General features: G+C 41.6%; 1 protein-coding gene across 3 annotated transcripts in view; it reads left to right on the forward strand.

The window, feature by feature from the left end:
* The window catches only part of snx13 (sorting nexin 13), a 112,304-nt gene that overhangs the window by 40,906 nt on the left and 48,622 nt on the right, over positions 1-22,776 (forward strand). For all 3 annotated transcript variants that reach the window (XM_061983231.1, XM_061983230.2, XM_061983232.2), the window contains exons 2-4: positions 8,814-8,926; positions 8,991-9,093; positions 9,171-9,260. In XM_061983231.1, coding sequence (XP_061839215.1) covers positions 9,183-9,260 — 78 coding nt within the window. In that variant the 5' untranslated portion in view covers positions 8,814-8,926; positions 8,991-9,093; positions 9,171-9,182. The remainder of the gene's footprint in view (positions 1-8,813; positions 8,927-8,990; positions 9,094-9,170; positions 9,261-22,776) is intronic.

A 22,776-nucleotide genomic window follows, 5' to 3' on the forward strand; every position in this document is an offset into this window, starting at 1 on the left:
ATCAACACCGTATGAAAAAAATAGTGATTTTTTTTAGTTGTGATTTCTTCTCTGCATGAAAGTTTAAAAGTAGCATATATTAATGCAGTATGAAGAAGAATGTTTTAATGTAGACATGCAAGCCTTGAAAGAAAATGTTGAAAATCAAGACTACATTTCCTGCAAATGGGTGCATTTCTACCCTATATTTTAACTTTAGATTTATTCTCATATCAAACTCTTTTGGCTGTCTTTTTGACACTTACATCCGGCGCCCCCCTCCACACCCTGGATTATAAATAATGTAAATAATTCAATGTGATTATCTTGTGTGATGACTGTATTATGATGATAGTATATATCTGATAGTATATATCTGTATCATGAATCAATTTAGTGGTCAATTGTACGGAATATGTACTTCACTGTGCAACCTACTAATAAAAGTCTCAATCGATCAATCAAAACACATAGAATCATCATACTGCTGTGATTATATGCATCAAGTGTTCATTCAAGGCTAAGGCAAAATATCGAGATATATATCGTGTATCGCAATATGGCCTTAAAATATGGCAATATTAAAAAAAGGCCATATCGCCCAGCCCTAGTTCAATGATGCCATTTCTGTTTGTCATGTATAATTGTGTCTATTTTGTGTTTATCCTTGAATAAACAGGTCAGTTTCTTGTTACCAACCATTGTGTATTATTCAAACTCCCCTAATTCAGCTGGCTAGTTGTTATCAAGAGTACTAAAACCCTTTTCAACATGATTCTGACAACTAAGTAGGCTAAATAACTTTAAACTTTAATACATGCTCGGATAGGCCAGTATCGGTCAGTATCGGTATCGGATCGGAAGTGCAAAAACAATATCGGTATTGGATCGGAAGTGCAAAAACCTGGATCGGGACATCCCTAGTAGATCTCATTAAAAATCTCTGCTTCGAGCTCCTTCATTCCAAACATTCACACCAGGATAATTATTCAAACATTATATAGTGATGTAAGAATTAGACAACAATTTAAACAATGTCATTGACATGTAAAACAGCAATTAAGACTAATTCACTGTGTAAATTATTGTAACAGTAAATAGTCAAAGCAGTCCACCAAAATAGTGATCTTTTTGTATATCTCTGATGATCAAAATAACCAAAGCAAATGTAATTCAAAACATTACCAACAACATTGTAGCTATTGGTTAGATCCAGCGCTAACTTACTACCAACCTCCGAGGACAAAGCTACGAACAATGGGAGACCGGGCTTTCTGCTCCGCCACCCCCAGTCTGTGGAACGCTCTCCCTGACCACCTTACGGCACCACAGACTGTGGATGCTTATTAAAAAAGGCTTAAAATCAGAATCAGAATCAGAATCAGCTTTATTGTCATTACGCAAGGTAACGAGATTGAGGCCATTCCATACAGTGCGATGTGTGCATGCTAGAAAAACAATGTGCAAATATATAAAAATGTTAAAAAATGTAGAAGTGCAATGAATATGGTGTGAAATGAATATATACATGAAAAAACAAAACAAAAACAGGGTGGTTGGTGGAATGGGTTATTGCACCGAAGAGAAGGCAGTTATGAGGGACAATGGGGCAGTCCGTTCAGGATGGTTATGGCCCTGGGGAAGAAGCTGTTCTTTATAAAAAAAAAGCCTTTCTTTAGATATATGCGTGCTAGTTCTAGTTTTTATTTTTATTTTTTACAGGTCACACTTATCATTTCACCATGTACCAAATAAAATAGCTTCGAGGTCGGTAGGCACCACCAAAATTATTCCGTACATTAGGCGCACCGGGTTATAAGGCGCACTGTCGAGTTTTGAGAAAATGAAAGGATTTTAAGTGCGCCTTATAGTCCGAAAAATACGGTAATTTAGTGCATGGAAACGTACTGATTGTGTCTGACTCTGAGAGTATTTCAGCAGCAAGTTCAATGCCTGTCCTCCGACCGTCCACATCTGCAGCCACTGGTGCGGTGAAAAAACATGCCGCCCGGCTCCGTCTGTGGCGCTGCTTATCTAAGAACCTCAACTATGAATGTAGGGCAGCTGAAGATCATCACCGCTGATCACCACGTCTGCCAGGGGCTAAGAGGTATTGCGAGCCGTCAGCAGGCAGCCACGGGTTGCGGAGATAGCCGCAGAATGTCCAGCTTGCATCAATCCGACTGGTTCGTTTGGTGCCTCATCCTTGGCACAAAGGTGCTCATCAATGTTGCGTCAACATCAGTATGAATGGACCTCCGGTTCTTTGACAATGATGCTGCTCTCACACCATTTTTAGAACAAAGCTCTCTGTGGTGAATGAAAGTAGTAGAGCCCCCTCTACTCTGGAATGTATTCAGAGACTGAACACGTTAGACCACAGGTGTCAAATTCAAGGCCCGGGGGGGCAGATCTGGTCCACGACATCATTTTATCTAAACACCTAGAAATATGTGTCAATAAAGTACTTCATATTTTCTCACCAAATGTAAAATATTTTTTTTATTTTGACAGAAAAATATATGTACTGCTTGAAATTGAATACCTTTTAAGTTTTAATAGTATCCAATATTGCAACAAATATAACAGTATATAATCATACTTTCCAAACATGTTTTTGTCGAAATGAAAATACATAGCTTTTGTTGCGTTTTGGACCAGTTGTTCCTCCCAGGGAATTCAAGTCACAATTCGCTCCCAAGTTCTTTCCGACACTTAAAGCTGAGTTGAAAAACCACCAGAGACAGAATAGGTATTTTGTTGTATATTCTCAAAGCTTTGCCAATATACATTGATTGAGACCAGTCTAACCCTAGAACATTCTATTGCGCCTCCCAAAATGGTCTGTCTTCCCGATCCCACCACCCTCTCTCTCGTCCCATCTCTGTAGACAAAACAAATGCTAGTCAAAACACATTCCAAAGAACTCAAGGTTAACACACACAGTATACTTGCTGACAGAGCATCAAGAGAAGAAATGGAAAACACGAGCTGTTTTCAAATATGACTAAGAAATGAAAGAAGTACAACTTAAATTCGGATATATGTAAATATCTGCCTCCGACAATAGGCACTTCAGGGATCCTGCTGTTGCGTAATAGCGATCACATTTAAAGATAGCTCGCAACCAGATGAGCTTGTCTAGAACGCTCGGATGCCAGACTTGCTCGCTTGGAAATGAGAGCTTTGTTTCCTGCGCCGACAAAGGAACAATACAGAAAGTGAGTCACAAGTGTGCACAATCGCAGCCTCACAAGTCTTTGTATGACATCATTGTCTTTCATGTTTGATTACGGGCTCCTTTTACTGACATCCGCGACATTTTTATATGACGATGACATTAATGAGAGCCATTTCTAGAACGTACAGCCAAGGCCATTTGGTAAATATTATTTGGCATATTTACATTGAAAGGATTCACTTTGCACCATTGTGTGTGTACGTCACTTTTGTAAGTCACCCTGCATCTTCTGTTTATAATAGAGATGCGCGGATAGGCAATTATTTCATCCGCAACCGCATCAGAAAGTCGTCAACCATCCGCCATCCACCCGATGTAACATTTGATCAGAACCGCACCCGCCCGCACCCGCCCGTTGTTATATATCTAATATAGACGATGCAAGGCATTAGTGAGGTTATAAAGCTTTTGCCTGTTAAAGAAAGGAGACTGATCCAATGCAGCACAGACATTCGCGTGCCACGCTGTCACGGCCCAGACGCACACCAGTGCGCAATCATATGGGAGCCGCGCTGAGCGCACCTCCAAGCGCGTCTCGCTGCCGGCGACGGCCGGGTATGGGCCCGACGCTCCAGCGCCATCCATTTTCAGGGCTAGTTGATTCGGCAGGTTAAAGTTAAAGTTAAAGTACCAATGATTGTCACACACACACTAGGTGTGGCGAGATTATTCTCTGCATTTGACCCATCACCCTTGATCACCCCCTGGGAGGTGAGGGGAGCAGTGGGCAGCAGCGGTGGCCGCGCCCGGGAATCATTTTGGTGATTTAACCCCCAATTCCAACCCTGGTGGGTTGTTACACACTCCTTAGCGGGTTCCGACTTCCATGGCCACCGTCCTGCTGTCTATATCAACCAGGGTGAGCCCCACCCCTTTCGTGAGCGCACTGCGCGCGGAGTGACCCCTGTTACAGGCCCCCGGCAACAGGGGTGGCGGGCAGGTAAGCTGCGCGGGCGGAGCGCGCGGAGTGAACCCTGTTACGAGCCCCCGGCCACGGGGGTGGCGGGCAGGTAAGCTGCTTACCTGCTGCGCGTGACGCCGGCCGCGGCGAAGGCGGACAAGGCGGGGTGTCGGTGCGGTGGGCGCGGTGGTGACCCTGGACGTGCGTCGGGCCCTTCTCGCGGATCGCCTCAGCTACGGCTCCCGGTGGGGCCCTCTCGGGGGAAGGGGCCTCGGTCCAGGACCCCGGCGAGGCGTCCATTCTCCGCTCCGTAAAAGTGTCCATCTCTTTTTTATTTTTCTTATTCTGTTGTGGCATATGCAGCAGGTGCCTGCTCGTTTTTCGTATGTGGGTAACAACATTTAACTATGTATATATATTTCCCAATTGGTTTAACTGCCACCCGCCTGAATCTATTTAAAATCTTAATTTTTTTTTTTTTCAACCACCCGACCCGACCCGACCCGACCCGCGGATAAAATCTAATTTTTTTTAATTTCATCCGCCCGATCCGCGGATAATACGCTGACTCCGCGGTTGTTCCCGCAAACCGCGCATCTCTACTTTATAAAGTGCAACATTCTTAAAGCATGTAAGACAATTACCCTGCAGCTGGGAGGCGCTAAATAAAAGTCATTTGATCACGTGACCACTGCACCTTGTAGAAGTGAAAGATTGTTGTGGACTGAACAGAAAAGAGCCTTCCACAAAGTTGGAGGCATTTCAAATGTCTTGGTTTGCTGAATAATTCAGTTTTAGGGCCTACTAAGGGATGCAGCCAAATCCCTGATGGATTGACTTAAATGACTAATTAATTAACTAAGCCTTGTGTATATTGTATATCACCAACTCCATATATCCCAGTGATCAACATGTTCAATGAAACATTTACAAGTCGTATTTTTTAAATTCCATATGCGATCATCCTTTAATCTGGCAAGAAGCTATATTTGATGACGTTGGCATGTGTTCAAAATGACTGCATGGCTCACATATGAGGCAGTAGTAGCAGGATTATGGCCAGAATAATATTGACATCACTTATCCATTGTGTTAGGTCAGGGGTTGGCAACCCGCGGCTCTTTGATCACTCTGATGCGGCTCAGCAGCTAACTTGCTGAACCCCCCAATTTTGCCGTGAGAATCCGTGCCTCTCGCAGAAAACTCCCGGGATTAATTGTCACGTTCAAACACTGAGGACATCTATTAAACAAGACAAAAGGCAAGGAATCAAACAGAGACAGAATTCAATTTGGACTCAATATTGAGGAGAGACATGGCCACTGCACTCTCTGTACTGTCCTGCACCACGCTCTGACGAAGAAGGTTTTCGTCACCTCCTTTATTCAGATGTTCAATGTTCACGCACCAACACATGTCACAGCAGGAATGGGAAGTATGTAAAACAGTCATTGTTTTCGGTCGCTTTGAAGACCAAGAAGAGGATTTCTCGGGCTTGGGCTCTTCCTGGATCCAGCTGGGGCAGGTGTTGGAGGACAATGGATAACCCCTCCCGTCTCCTGACCACAGCAACTTCAAGAGGGCAGCGGGTCGTAAATAGCGTTGACCTTGGTTACCAAATAGTTGGAAGAGAGTTTGTGAAATACTTCAGAGAGAGTTCGTTTAACACTTCAAAGAGAGTTCCTCTGGAAGTTGAGCAGATCCTGCCATCCGTCCGTGTTGAAATCACAGTGGCGTTTCACGAGCCTTCTTCCTCTTGTTAGGCCTCGAAAGACAGCATTCATAATACAACGTTTCTTTTGTGATAACTTACAAACAATTATTCCAACATTAATATTCACCGATTTTCACCCTTACAGCTATAATAAGGGCGTGCCATGATGGTACAACATTTGGCGACCTCTACAATCTGTATTAATAGCGTGCCAACCCAACACAACATACATCTGCTGCTTGCACACGTACGTGACAGCAAGGCATACTTGGTCAACAACCACACAGGTTACACTGACGGTGACCATATAAAACAATTTTAACAGTCTTACTAATAATGCGCCACACTTTGAACCAAAACCAAACAAGAATGACAAACACATTTTGGGAGAACATCTGCACCTTAACACAACATAAACACAACAGAACAAACACCCAGAATCCCATGCAGCCCTGATTCTTCTGGGCTACATTATACACCCCCGCTACCACCAAACCCCGCCCCCACCCCAACCCTGCTCCCTCACACATCAACCCCCAAATGTTACCATATTTTTTTTGTTAAAATAAAGTTAAATACTGTACTTAAATATCTGCTTGACTTATGATTTCAAACAAATTATCAATCAAATTGTAGACTGTCAAATTGACAATAGATTTCACGGTTAAATTCCGCCGACGGAGTTTTTTTAACCGTAAAAATCTACTTTTTTTCCCCATATACAGTAAGACACTAATGTTATGATCCGCTGCCCGGATCATATTTTTTGTTTACGTTTTCAAGATACTTGTGTTTTTGGTTAGTTTTGGACTCCTTGAGTGCCTGTTTTGTACACCTGAGTTTGTTGCCATGGCTGCTTATTATTTTCACCTGCCGCGTTTGTTCCCGACACGCACCTGTTTGTCATCACCGACATTATTATTTAAGCCTGTCCTCCCTGTCATTCGTTCTTGCTTCGTAGTTTGTTTTCATGCAACAGTTGACGACTTTTGTTCTGGATCTGTACCTGTTAGCTTCCACGCTAGGTTCGGTTACTCGCTAGCTCCCACGCTAGTCTTTCTTAGTTTTACCTTATGTGCTATGAGCACCCTTTTCTTTGTTCCAGTATAATTTATTTATTAAATAAATACTTTCTTACCTGCGCGCTGTGTCTGACGCCCGTCTGCATTCCTGAGAGAACGAACCCCGCATCACAATGCGGGGTGCAGTGTCGTACCTTTTTTAATTCATTAGTATTGCGATACTTTATCAGTACTGGTATACCGTACAACCGTACCGAACAGTAATGGGGCGGCGGGCTCAAACGGTAGAGCAGCCGTGCCATATGACCCTAATACGCATGCACAGATGCAGGCATACTTGCCAACCTTGAGACCTCCGATTTCGGGAGGTGGGGGTTGGGGGCGTGGTTAAGAGGGGAGGAGTATATTGACAACTAGAATTCACCAAGTCAAGTATTTCACATATATATATATAAGAGATGCGCGGTTTGCGGACACAACCGCGGAGTCCGCGGATTATCCGTGGATCGGGCGGATGAAATAAAAAAAAATTAGATTTTATCCGCGGGTCGGGTCGGGCTTACCTGCCCGCCACCCCTGTTGCCGGGGGCGCGTAACAGGGGTCACTCCGCGCGCAGTGCGCTCACGAAAGGGGTGGGGCTCACCCTGGTTGATATAGACAGCAGGACGGTGGCCATGGAAGTTGGAACCCGCTAATGAGTGTGTAACAACCCACCTGCCGAATCAACTAGCCCTGAAAATGGATGGCGCTGGAGCGTCGGGCCCATATACCCGGCCGTCGCCGGCAGCGAGACGCGCTTGGAGGTGCGCTCAGCGCGGCTCCCATATGATTGCGCACTGGTGTGCGTCTGGGCCGTGACAGCGTGGCACGCGAATGTCTGTGCTGCATTGGATCAGTCTCCTTTCTTTAACAGGCAAAAGCTTTATAACCTCACTAATGCCTTGCATCGTCTATATTAGATATATAACAACGGGCGGGTGCGGGCTGATGCGGTTCTGATTAAATGTTAGATCGGGTGGATGGCGGATGGTTGACGACTTTCTGATGCGGTTGCGGATGAAATAATTGCCTATCCACGCATCTCTAATATATATATATATATATATATATATATATATATATATATATATATATATATATATATCCTGAAAATATGCAAACAAAACTGTGTTTAGATAATTGAGACTTCAAACTTGCATAAATAAATATTAAGGAATATAACATAACTTGGCTTCTGAGAGCTTCAAAATGTGATGAATAAAATGCTAAAGTTGTTGATAAACAAGCAGTTATTTTAATAATTAAATATGGTCATTTTAAATGAATTATTATGATAATTTAAAATTAATTATTTCAAATATGTTTATTTGTATGTATAATTCTATGGCTGGATGTAAAAAGGAGTCAGAAAAAATACAAATAAAAATACAATTAATTTTGATGTTTTTAGCAAAATATAGTAAAAATGTATTTTTTTTTTTTTTTTTTTTTGAATTAATAAAAATATTTATTTTTAGGTAAGATGAACATAATAATACAATTTATCTCTAGTCTGGATGATTTAGTTCTTGTCACCCTTGTTGTCCTCCCGTCGTGAAAAAAGGCTGTCCTCACTCAGGTCTGCATGGCTGAAAATCGGGAGATTTTCGGGAGAATATTTGTCCCGGGAGGTTTTCGGGAGAGGCGCTGAATTTCGGGAGTCTCCCGGAAAATTCGGGAGGGTTGGCAAGTATGGATGCAGGGGGTGCATGAATTCCAACAACGGCAAGAAGTGTTGTCCCTTGACGGAAGGATATCTCCAGACTGCCGTCGCGGGCTATTAAAGTTCTTGATTTGATGCGCACTGAATCATGCTTTTTAAATTGTAATATCACCAATGATCATCTGCATTTAATAGTAGCTGAATGTTATTCAAATTTGATAAATCTGTTGTTTTTTTGTTTTTCTTTCTTTAGGCCAATCTGTCCTTTTGGGGATGGGGGGGTCTCGGAGTCGTGCTCTTCCTCATCACCTTCGGACCCTTCGCCATATTCTACCTGGCTTTTTATGTCCTCTGCTTCATTGGCGGGTGAGTCGGCGCAATTACCGCATGGTGTATTTTATGTCAACTGCACTCCCACTTCTTCAACCAGGGCCTTTGCGGTCACTCTGCTGTACGGGAAGATCAACTCCGAGAAACACCTGGAGAAGTGCGAGCATGCCTATCTGCCTCCCACACAAATCGGTATTTCAAAGGTATGACGCACAGCTTTGATGCTATTGGATGTGGTGTTCTTTCTCCTCCAATCACGCTTCATGTCTCCCTTGGCCAGACATTGGAAGAGATGAAGCTGGAGTCCAAACCTATAAAGATCGACAGGCGACTGACTGGCTCAAGTTTCATTGATGAACCTCTGCAACAGGTGTGTGTGGTTATGTCCCAATGATAACAATACAACAACATAGCTGACACACACAAGCATCATGATTGCGCAAACACCAGCAAGGTTTTTTTGGATGCTTTGTGGCTGATCAGCTGATCCACCGCGCCAACTTTGATCACCACATGATCCATTACAGCTTCTGCTTTGTGCACATGTTGTTACTGTCAAGGCTGTCAGATGACTGAAACTGTGCTTTACATGTACTTTTTCTCATTCTAAGAATTTAAAAGCAATGGGAAAACTATCATACAGCTGTTTATAAACCATATTTTTCGGACCGTAGGGCACACCGGATTAAAATACGCACTTCCAATGAGCGCGTCTATTTAGCTCTTTTTTTAAACAAAAGGCGCATTAAACGGGTCATATTGTGATTTTTTTCTCAATTTAAAACACTATTTTGTGGTCTACGTCAGTGTTTTTCAACCACTGTGCCGCAGATACAGTCTGGTGTGCCGTGGGAGATGAGCTAATTTCACCTACCGTATTTTCCGCACCATAAGGCGCCCTGGGTTATAAGCCGCGCCTTCAATGAACGGCATATTTCAAAACTTTGTCCACCTATAAGCCGCCCGGTGTTGTAAGCCGCATCTAACTGCGCTAAAGGAATGTCAAAAAAAACAGTCAGATAGGTCAGTCAAACTTTAATAATATATTAAAAACCAGCGTTCTAACAACTCTGTTCACTCCCAAAATGTACGCAAATGTGCAATCACAAACATACGTATATCAACATGGACAGAGCTGCGTGAAAAAAGCCACCCGGCCTCTTCGCGTAAACTTAAACTTACCTTAACCACTCGCTCATCTTTTCTTCATCCATCCCTTCGAGTTAGCTTTTATGATGACGCCGGCTGGAAAGGTCTCTTTTGGCAAGGTCTTCCTTTTGAATATCACCATGGGTGGAAGTTTCTGGCCATTAGCATGGCAAGCTAGAACCACAGTGAAGGATGACTTCTCATTCCCTGTGGTGCGAATATTCACCGTACGTGCTCCCGTTGTATCCACAGTGCGGTTCACAGGAATATCAGTTGCTGTGAAATAGTAATCCGTGTGCGGATGGAGAGATTGCGTCTTTTCATGAACCGGATCCTTGTCGCTTTGTAGGAGCCATTTTGTGGTCTTTACAGATGTAAACACACAAAGGAAATGAAACGTACGGTGATATCCGCGCGCTTTTTCTTCTTCTACGCGGGCGGGTGGTTGCTTACAGTAGAAGAAGAAGCGCTTCCTGTTCTATGGGGGCGGGTGCTTACCTTGGCGGTTGCTTGCGTAGAAGAAGAAGCGCTTCCTGTTCTACCGGGAAAAAAGATGGCGGCTGTTTACCGAAGTTGCGAGACCGAAACTTTATGAAAATGAATCTTAATATTTATCCATATATAAAGCGCACCGGGTTAAAAGCCGCACTGTCAGCTTTTGAGTAAATTTGTGGTTTTTAGGTGCGGCTAATAGTGCGGAAAATACGGTATTTGGGTTAAAAATATTTTTTGCAAACCAGTAATTATAGTCTGCAAATGATGTGTTGTTGTTGAGTGTCGGCAGAGTAACCGTGTAATACTCTTCCATATCAGTAGGTGGCAGCCGGTCGCTAATTGCTTTGTAGATGTCGGAAACAGCGGGAGGCAGTGTGCAGGTAAAAAGGTGTCTAATGCTTAAACCAAAAATAAACAAAAGGTGAGTGCCCCCTAAGAAAAGGCATTGAAGCTTAGGGAAGGCTATGCAGAACAAAACTACAACTGAACTGGCTACACCAGGGGTGCTCACACTTTTTCTGCAGGCGAGCTACTTTTCAATTGATCAAGTCGTGGGGATCTACCTCATTCATATATATCATTTATATTTACTTATTTATGAAATATATGTTTTTGTTAATAAGTTAAAGGTGTTTAATGATAATACAGTCATGTTTAACACATAGTTAATATTGTTAATAAATTAAAGGTGTTTAATGATAATACAAGAATGTTTAATACATATAGTTAATATTATTAATAAGTTAAAGGTGTTTAAAGATAATACAAGCATGTTTAACACATATAGTTAATATTGTTAACAAGTTAAAGGTGTTTAATGATAATACAAGCATGTTTAACACATATAGTTAATATTGTTAATAAGTTAAAGGTGTTTAAAGATAATGCAAGCATGTTTAATACATATAGTTAATATTGTTAATAAGTTAAAGGTGTTTAAAGATAATGCAAGCATGTTTAACACATATAGTTAATATTGTTAACAAGTTAAGGTGTTTAAAGATAATACAGGCATGTTTAACACATATAGATTCCTTTCTTTCATGAAGACAAGAATATAAGTTGGTGTATTACCTGATTCTGATGACTTGCATTGATAGGAATCAGACAGTGGTGCTAAAAACGTCCGCATTTTCGAATGGAGGAGAAAAAAGTCCTCCTTTCTGTCCAATACCACATGAAAGTGGTTGGTTTTTGGCATCTTATTTGTCCAGCTTCCGTACTCCTTTGTATACACTTTACAAGAAATACATTGTCGGCAAACTCCGTAGCTTGCTAGCTTGTGCACGCCAGCTTTCTGAGACTCTTGTTAGCGCAACTGTGCAGTCGGTCTTTGGAGTTTTGACAACAGGTACGGCGCCAGAGTCTGTTGAAATAAAGTGTTTTTCGCCTTCCTGTCGGTAATTTGAATGAGCTGGCAGCAGCCAGCGTCATCTCAGAAGACCCTCGGGTGCCGTGAATGTCAATCAAGTGACGAAAGTGACGTCATAGTGAAGATTTATGATCGCTCATTTTTAGGACTATTTTTTTAATGCCTGGCTGGTGATCGACTGACACACCCTCTGAGATCGACCGGTAGCTCGCGATCGACGTAATGAGCACCCCTGGGCTACACAGTAAACAAAAACAGAATGCTGGACGACAGCAAAGACTTACTGTGGAGCAAAGACAGCGTCCACAAAGTACATCCGAACATGACATGACAATCAACAATGTCCCCACATAGAAGGATAAAAACAACTGAAATATTCTTGATTGCTAAAACAAAGTAGATGCGGGAAATATCGCTCAAAGGAAAACATGAAACTGCTACAGGAAAATACCCCAAAAAAAGCGAAAAAGACACCAAAATAGGAGCGCAAGACAAGAAGTAAAACACTACACAGGAAAACAGCAAAAAACTCCAAATAAGTCAGGGCATGATGTGACAGGTGGTGACAGTACACCTACTTTGAGACAAGAGCTATAGTGACGCATGCTTGGTTATGCTTTAAAGTCATATCCAACAATTGCGACAACGACTTTTTACTGTCAACTGAGTTTCGTTTTTTTGATGATTTCTGCTGATGGTGTGCCTCCGCATTTTTTCAACGCAAAAAATGTGCCTTGACTCAAAAAAGGTTGAAAAACACTGGTCTACATAACATGTAATGGTGGTTCTTTGGTCAAAATGTCGCATAAATTATGTTTTACAGACCATTTTCAAGTAGCTTTCTGAGCGTCTCTTCAGGATGCGCCGTTTTGTGGGCGGTCTTACCTACGTGGCTCACCTTCGACAGCATCTTCTCCCCGTCATCTTTGTTGTAGCGGTGTAGCGTGCAAGGACGGGAGGGGAAGAAGTGTCAAAAGATGGAGTTAACTGTTTTAATGACATTCACACTTTACTTCAATAACGGCTCATCCGTGGCTCACTAGTGCAACAACAACGCTGGAAATGTGTCCCGTGAAAAACCGCCCGACCGGAACCATCTAATAACTAAAGTTCCGTGGGTGAATACTGTTAACCAGTGGTCCCCAACCACCGGGTCGCGGCCCGGTACTGGTCCGTGAATCGATTGGTACTGGGCCGCACAAGAAATAAATAAAAAAAACAATAACATTTTTTATTTATTTATTTTTTAAATTAAATCAACATAAAAAACAAAAGATACACTTACCGTATTTTCCGCACCATAAGGCGCCCTGGGTTATAAGCCGCGCCTTCAATGAACGGCATATTTCAAAACTTTGTCCACCTATAAGCCGCCCCGTGTTGTAAGCCGCATCTAACTGCGCTAAAGGAATGTCAAAAAAACAGTCAGATAGGTCAGTCAAACTTTAATAATATATTAAAAACCAGCGTTCTAACAACTCTGTTCACTCCCAAAATGTACGCAAATGTGCAATCACAAACATACGTATATCAACATGGACAGAGCTGCGTGAAAAAAGCCACCCGGCCTCTTCGCGTAAACTTAAACTTACCTTAACCACTCGCTCATCTTTTCTTCATCCATCCCTTCGAGTTAGCTTTTATGATGACGCCGGCTGGAAAGGTCTCTTTTGGCAAGGTCTTCCTTTTGAATATCACCATGGGTGGAAGTTTCTAGCCATTAGCATGGCAAGCTAGAACCACAGTGAAGGATGACTTCTCATTCCCTGTGGTGCGAATATTCACCGTACGTGCTCCCGTTGTATCCACAGTGCGGTTCACAGGAATATCAGTTGCTGTGAAATAGTAATCTGTGTGCGGATGGAGAGATTGCGTCTTTTCATGAACCGGATCCCTGTCGTTTAGTAGGAGCCATTTTGTGGTCTTTACAGATGTAAACACACAAAGGAAATGAAACGTACGGTGATATCCGCGCGCTTTTTCTTCTTCTACGCGGGCGGGTGGTTGCTTACAGTAGAAGAAGAAGCGCTTCCTGTTCTATGGGGGCGGGTGCTTACCATGGCGGTTGCTTGCGTAGAAGAAGAAGCGCTTCCTGTTCTACCGGGAAAAAAGATGGCGGCTGTTTACCGTAGTTGCGAGACCGAAACTTTATGAAAATGAATCTTAATATTTATCCATATATAAAGCGCCCCGGGTTATAAGGCGCACTGTCAGCTTTTGAGAAAATTTGTGGTTTTTAGGTGCGCCTTATAGTGCGGAAAATACAGTACAATTAGTGCACCAACCCAAAAAACCTCCCTCCCCCATTTATACTCATTCACACTCATTCGCACAAAAGGGTTGTTTCTTTCTGTTATTAATATTTCTGGTTCCTACATTATATATCAATATATATCAATACAGTCTGCAGGGATACAGTCCGTAAGCACACATGATTGTATTTTTTTATTTAAAAAACCCCCCCCAAAAAACCATCAGCAAATAGGATATGTACAAATATGATGGTAAAAATGATAGCAAAGAAGCAGTTGGTGAAATAAATATTAATAACACCGAAATGACAATGAGCATTATTACATTACACATGGAGCAATACACATACCAATAGAAATATCACTATTGATAATGAATAATAACAATATTTACCTCGATTAACAATACCATTGTTTCAAATGCAACAATACATATATGTAATGATAACCTGAAATGCAAAAAAAAAGCAGATAAATGGAGGGGAAGAAAGAGAAGTGAACTGTATTAACCTTGTAGATTGTTATAGTAATAGGTTTATATAAAATAAAAAAGCAGATAAATGGAGGGGAGGAAAGAGAAGCAAACTGTATTAACCTTGTAGATTGTTATAGTAATAATAGGTTAAAATACAAAAAAAAGCAGATAAATAGAGGGGAAGAAAGAGAAGCGGACTGTATTAACCTTGTAGATTGTTGTAGTAATAGGTTAAAATAAAAAATAAAAAAGCAGATAAATGGAGGGGAGGAAAGAGAAGCGAACTGTATTAACCTTGTAGATTGTTATAGTAATAATAGGTTAAAATACAAAAAAAAGCAGATAAATAGAGGGGAAGAAAGAGAAGCGGACTGTATTAACCTTGTAGATTGTTATAGTAATAGGTTAAAATAAAAAATAAAAAAGCAGATAAATGGAGGGGAGGAAAGAGAAGCGAACTGTATTAACCTTGTAGATTGTTATAGTAATAATAGGTTAAAATACAAAAAAAAGCAGATAAATAGAGGGGAAGAAAGAGAAGCGGACTGTATTAACCTTGTAGATTGTTATAGTAATAGGTTAAAATAAAAAATAAAAAAGCAGATAAATGGAGGGGAGGAAAGAGAAGCGAACTGTATTAACCTTGTAGATTGTTATAGTAATAATAGGTTAAAATACAAAAAAAAGCAGATAAATAGAGGGGAAGAAAGAGAAGCGGACTGTATTAACCTTGTAGATTGTTATAGTAATAATAGGTTAAAATACCAAAAAAAAGCCGATAAATAGAGGGGAAGAAAGAGAAGCGGACTGTATTAACCTTGTAGATTGTTATAGTAATAGTTTAAAATAAAAAATAAAAAAGCAGATAAATGGAGGGGAAGAAAGAGAAGGGAACTGTATTAACCTTGTAGATTGTTATAGTAATAATAGGTTAAAATACAAAAAAAGCAGATAAATGGAGGGGAAGAAAGAGAAGCGAATTGTATTAACCTTGTAGATTGTTATAGTAATATTAGGTTAAAATACAAAAAAAGCAGATAAATGGAGGGGAAGAAAGAGAAGCAAACTGTATTAACCTTGTAGATTGTTATAGTAATAATAGGTTAAGCTTTGTCAGTGTGCCGTGTGTTTCCCAGTTTCCCCGAGGGGAACAACGTTAATATAGGTTTGATGAATTAACAAGTATATTTACTATATTTTGGCCACTGTAACGTCACACACAGTTTGAACAGTAACACTGTGTTTGAAAATAGGAAAATAAAACACTGTACTTTAATCAAGTGATTCTTTGGTGGTGTGCCACTAGACCAGGGGTGCTCACACTTTTTCTGCAGGCGAGCTACTTTTCTATTGATCAAGTCGTGGGGATCTACCTCATTCATATATATAATTTACATTTACTTATTTATGAAATATATGTTTTCGTTAACAAGTTAAAGGTGTTTAATGATAATGCAAGCATGTTTAACACATATAGTTAATATTGTTAATAAATTAAAGGTGTTTAATGATAATACAAGAATGTTTAATACATATAGTTAATATTGTTAACAAGTTAAAGGTGTTTAATGATAATGCAAGCATGTTTAACACATATAGTTAATATTGTTAAAAAATTAAATGTGTTTAATGATAATACAAGTATGTTTAATACATATAGTTAATATTGTTAACAAGTAAAAGGTGTTTAAAGATAATGCAAGCATGTTTAACACATAGTTAATATTGTTAAAAAATTAAAGGTGTTTAATGATAATACAAGCATGTTTAATACATATAGTTAATATTGTTAACAAGTTAAAGGTGTTTAATGATAATACAAGCATGTTTTTAACACATAGTTAATATTGTTAAAAAATTAAAGGTGTTTAATGATAATACAAGAATGTTTAATACATATAGTTAATATTGTTAACAACTTAAAGGTGTTTAATGATAATACAAGCATGTTTAACACATAGTTAATATTGTTAAAAAATTAAAGGTGTTTAATGATAATACAAGAATGTTTAATACATATAGTTAATATTGTTAACAAGTTAAAGGTGTTTAATGATAATGCAAGCATGTTTAACACATATAGTTAATATTGTTAAAAAATTAAAGGTGTTTAATGATAATACAAGAATGTTTAATACATATAGTTAATATTGTTAACAACTTAAAGGTGTTTAAAGATAATGCAAGCATGTTTAACACATATAGTTAATATTGGTAAAAAATTAAAGGTGTTTAATGATAATACAAGCATGTTTAATACATCCATCCATCCATCCATTTTCTACCGCTTATTCCCTTTGGGGTCGCGGGGGGCGCTGGAGCCTATCTCAGCTACAATCGGGCGGAAGGCGGGGTACACCCTGGACAAGTCGCCACCTCATCGCATGTTTAATACATATAGTTAATATTGTTAACAAGTTAAAGGTGTTTAATGATAATACAAGCATGTTTAACACAGTTAATATTGTTAAAAAATTAAAGGTGTTTAATGATAATACAAGAATGTTTAATACATATAGTTAATATTGTTAACAACTTAAAGATGTTTAAAGATAATACAAGCATGTTTAACACATATAGTTAATATTGTTAATAAGTTAAAGGTGTTTAAAGATAATACAAGCATGTTTAACACATATAGATTCCTTTCTTTCATGAAGACAAGAATATAAGTTGGTGTATTACCTGATTCTGATGACTTGCATTGATAGGAATCAGACAGTGGTGCTGATAATGTCCGCATTTTCGAATGGAGGAGAAAAAAAGTCCTCCTTTCTGTCCAATACCACATGAAAGTGGTTGGTTTTTGGCATCTTATTTGTCCAGCTTCCGTACTCCTTTGTAAGTGTTTTTCGCCTTCCAGTCGGTAATTTTAATGAGCTGGCAGCAGCCAGCGTCATCTCAGAAGACCCTCGGGTGCCGTGAATGTCAATCAAGTGACGAAAGTGACGTCATAGTGAAGATTTATGATCGCTCATTTTTAGGACTATTTTTTTAATGCCTGGCTGGTGATCGACTGACACACCCTCCGAGATCGACCGGTAGCTCGCGATCGACGTAATGAGCACCCCTGCACTAGACGGAGCTCGCGTACCACTAGTGGCACACATACCACAGTTTGAGGATCACTGATCTAGATGTGGTCATTGCTCACGACCACAAGAAGGTAAATATCTAGTCAAGGACAGCTGCGGTCGCTCCGTTAGGCAACATTGCACCATAGCGTTTTGGAAGAGAATTACAATTCAAAGAACTATAAACGAATGGAGACGCAGGCTATGTGACGTGAGAGCATATTTCGGTCTCGACTGTGAAAGCTTCCCATCATGGTGAATTATTCATGCAGCATTTATAACCTGGGCTCGCCTCTTACACAGTGCAACAAGACTTAAATGATGATTCTATTCGCCATGCAACACTTTTCCTTGTGGTCTAGATAATAATATGTATTGGATGTATTTTGGAATAAATTTAGCTCTACAGTCTCATTTATAGCCCATTTTCTGAGTATTTCTGCAGACGGTTTGTGTGTGGACTGTGGAGGCGTACCTTTTAGATTGCAAATGAAACCCTCTATGCTAGGGGCGAGCACATGTTTGAATAATACATGCATTAATTAACTTGAAATACCTTTCTCTTTAACTTTCCCTCCTTACTTTTGCCGGGTGCCAACTCCGTTCAGGTGCGAGGCCAGCTGTAGCGCTTCTGAAAGGTGATTCATCCATCCGTCTATTTTCTACTGCTTCAGAAAGCACTTTTAATTTATTTATTTATTTATTTTTTCAAAATAAAGCATAGAGGAACATTGTTATGCTATATGCGATGCATCCATCCATCCATCTATTTTCTTCTGCTTCAGAAAGCACTTTTTTTTTTTTTTTTTTTTTTTTTTCAAAATAAAGCATAGAGGAACATTTTTATGCTATTTTAGATGTTTTTTTCCTATTGGCCAATAGTATGTAATAGAGATGCGCGGTTTGCGGGCACAACCGCGGAGTCCGCGGATTATCCGCGGATCGGGCGGATGAAATAAAAAAAAATTAGATTTTATCCGCGGGTCGGGTCGGGCGCTTGAAATAAAAAAAAATTAGATTTTAAATAGATTCAGGCGGGTGGCAGTTAAACCAATTGGGAAATATATATACATAGTTAAATGTTGTTACCCACATACGAAAAACGAGCAGGCACCTGCTGCATATGCCACAACAGAAGAAAAAAAAAGAAAAGAGATGGACACTTTTACGGAGCGGAGAATGGACGCCTCGCCGGGGTCCGGGACCGAGGCCCCTTCCCCCGAGAGGGCCCCACCTGGAGCCGTAGCTGAGGCGATCCGCGAGAAGGGCCCGACGCACGTCCAGGGTCACCACCGCGCCCACCGCACCGACACCCCGCCTCGTCCGCCTTCGCCGCGGCCGGCGTCACGCGCAGCAGGTAAGCAGCTTACCTGCCCGCCACCCCGGTGGCCGGGGGCTCGTAACAGGGGTCACTCCGCGCACTCCGCCCGCGCAGCTTACCTGCCCGCCACCCCTGTTGCCGGGGGCGCGTAACAGGGGTCACTCCGCGCGCAGTGCCCTCACGAAAGGGGTGGGGCTCACCCTGGTTGATATAGACAGCAGGACGGTGGCCATGGAAGTTGGAACCCGCTAAGGAGTGTGTAACAACCCACCTGCCGAATCAACTAGCCCTGAAAATGGATGGCGCTGGAGCGTCGGGCCCATACCCGGCCGTCGCCGGCAGCGAGACGCGCTTGGAGGTGCGCTCAGCGCGGCTCCCATATGATTGCGCACTGGTGTGCGTCTGGGTCGTGACAGCGTGGCACGCGAATGTCTGTGCTGCATTGGATCAGTCTCCTTTCTTTAACAAGCTTTATAACCTCACTAATGACTTGCATCGTCTATATTAGATATATAACAACAGGCGGGTGCGGGCGGATGCGGTTCTGATCAAATGTTAGATCGGGTGGATTGCGGATGGTTGACGACTTTCTGATGCGGTTGCGGATGAAATAATTGCCTATCCGCGCATCTCTAATATATATATATATATATATATATATGAAATACTTGACTTGGTGAATCCTAGCTGTAAATATACTCCTCCCATCTTAACCACGCCCCCAACCACGCCCCGCCCCGCCCCCCACCTCCCGAAATCGGAGGTCTCACGGTTGGCAAGTATGTCTTAAACTAAAGCATATTGGTGCTTTGTTAGATTTCTTTTGGTTAATTCGTTGCATAATTTAATTCCACATACAGATATGCTAAAGGATTTAAGTGTGTACGAGCATACACATTATTTAAATTAGATTTTCCTCTAAGGTTATATTTCTCCTCTTTTGTTGAGAAGAATTGTTGTACATTCTTGGGTAGCAGGTTATAGTTTGCTTTGTACATAATTATAGCTGTCTTATGTAAGTATTATATAGCAATGCTCCCGTGGTAAAAGTGCAATTTCAATGTTATGTGCATTCTTAAGTAGGAAGAATAAATATGGCGTCACATTAGTGCCAAAAATCCGAGCGCATACCCAGAATCCCATGCAGCCCTAACTCTTCCAGGCTACATTATACACCCCCATCAGCCCCGCCCACTAAACTGCGCCCACCTCAACCGACGCACAGAGGGGGGGGCGGGGGGTTGATGCGTGAGGGAGCAGGGTTGGGGTGGGGGCGGGGTTTGGTGGTAGCAGGGGTATATAATGTAGTCCGGAAGAGTCAGGGCTGCATGGGATTCTGGGTATTTGTTCTGTTGTGTTTATGTTGTGTTAAGGTGCAGATGTTCTCCCGAAATGTGTTTGTCATTCTTGTTTGGTTTTGGTTCAAAGTGTGGCGCATTATTAGTAAGAGTGTTAAAGTTGTTTTATATGGCCACCGTCAGTGTAACCTGTGTGGCTGTTGACCAAGTATGCCTTGCTGTCACGTACGTGTGCAAGCAGAAGATGTATATTGTATAACAAGTGTTGAGCTGGCACGCTGTTAATACAGATTGTAGAGGGCGCCAAATGTTGTACCATCATGGCACGCCTTTATTATAGCCGTAAGGGTGGAAATCGGTGAATATTAATCCCGGGAGTTTTCTGCGAGAGGCACTGAAATCCGGAAGTCTCATGGGAAAATTGGGGGATTCAGCAAGTAAGCTGCTGAGCCGCATCAGAGTGATCAAAGAGCCGCATGCGGCTCCGGAGCCGTGGGTTGCCGACCCCTGATATAGATCAATACAGTGTGCAGGGATACAGTCCGTAAGCACACATGATTGTATTTCTTTATGAAAAAATATATATATATATACCCCCCCCAAAATTTTCAAGCGTTGACCGGTCCGCAGCTACAATAAGGTTGGGGACCACTGTTGTATAGTATTTCTCCAGCAATGGTCATGTGGTGACATCAATGATGGTATTTTGAGAGGTAATCATTGAAGTCGGACCTCACTGAAGGCCTAGGTGGGAAACGCACGGCCCGCCCACTGCAATCACTCATGTGTTTGTCATTGTGTGCTGCTTTGAGGTATTGGATTTCACAAACAAAGGTATTCTTGTTCCATGCAAACTGCCTTTTAAATCACTGAAAGATATTTTTTTAATTTGGATTCAAGTGTGGTATTCAGTCGGAGTAATTTTATTATCAGTTAAGTGGGATTCACCATTCTATTACTCTACCTTTTCCTGCTGTCACGTTCAAACACTGAGGACATCTGTTAAACAAGACAAAAGGCAAGGAATCAAACAGAGACAGAATTCAATTTGGACTCAATTGAGGAGAGACATGGCCACTGCACTCTCTGTACAGTCCTGCACCACGCTCTGACGAAGAAGGTTTTCGTCTCCTCCTTTATTCAGATGTTCAATGTTCACGCACCAACACATGTCACAGCAGGAATGGTAAGTGTGTAAAAGAGTCATTGTTTTCGGTCGCTTTGAAGTCCAAGAAGAGGATTTCTCGGGCTTGGGCTCTTCCTGGATCCAGCTGGGGCAGGTTTTGGAGGACAATGGATAACCCCTCCCGTCTCCTGACCACAGGGACTTCAAGAGGGCAGCGGGTCGTAAATAGCGTTGACTTCAGTTACCAAATAGTTGGAAGAGAGTTTGTGAAATACTTCAAAGAGAGTTCGTTTAACATTTCAAAGAGAGTTCCTCTGGAAGCTGAGCAGATCCTGCCATCTGTCCGTGTTGAAATCACAGTGGCGTTTTCCGAGCCTTCTTCCTCTTGTTAGGCCTCGAAAGACAGCATTCATAATACAACGTTTCTTTTGTGATAACTTACCGTATTTTCCGCACCATAAGGCGCCCTGGGTCATAAGCCGCGCCTTCAATGAACGGCATATTTCAAAACTTTGTCCACCTATAAGCCGCCCGGTGTTGTAAGCCGCATCTAACTGCGCTAAAGGAATGTCAAAAAAACAGTCAGATAGGTCAGTCAAACTTTAATAATATATTAAAAACCAGCGTTCTAACAACTCTGTTCACTCCCAAAATGTACGCAAATGTGCAATCACAAACATACGTATATCAACATGGACAGAGCTGCGTGAAAAAAGCCACCCGGCCTCTTCGCGTAAACTTAAACTTACCTTAACCACTCGCTCATCTTTTCTTCATCCATCCCTTCGAGTTAGCTTTTATGATGACGCCGGCTGGAAAGGTCTCTTTTGGCAAGGTCTTCCTTTTGAATATCACCATGGGTGGAAGTTTCTGGCCATTAGCATGGCAAGCTAGAACCACAGTGAAGGATGACTTCTCATTCCCTGTGGTGCGAATATTCACCGTACGTGCTCCCGTTGTATCCACGGTGCGGTTCACAGGAATATCAGTTGCTGTGAAATAGTAATCCGTGTGCGGATGGAGAGATTGCGTCTTTTCATGAACCGGATCCTTGTCGCTTAGTAGGAGCCATTTTGTGGTCTTTACAGATGTAAACACACAAAGGAAATGAAACGTACGGTGATATCCGCGCGCTTTTTTCTTCTTCTACGCGGGCGGGTGGTTGCTTACAGTAGAAGAAGAAGCGCTTCCTGTTCTATGGGGGCGGGTGTTTACCTTGGCGGTTGCTTGCGTAGAAGAAGAAGCGCTTCCTGTTCTACCGGGAAAAAAGATGGCGGCTGTTTACCGAAGTTGCGAGACCGAAACTTTATGAAAATGAATCTTA

The sequence above is a fragment of the Nerophis lumbriciformis genome, linkage group LG21 (genome assembly GCF_033978685.3).
Source record: "Nerophis lumbriciformis linkage group LG21, RoL_Nlum_v2.1, whole genome shotgun sequence".
Lineage (NCBI taxonomy): Eukaryota > Metazoa > Chordata > Actinopteri > Syngnathiformes > Syngnathidae > Nerophis > Nerophis lumbriciformis.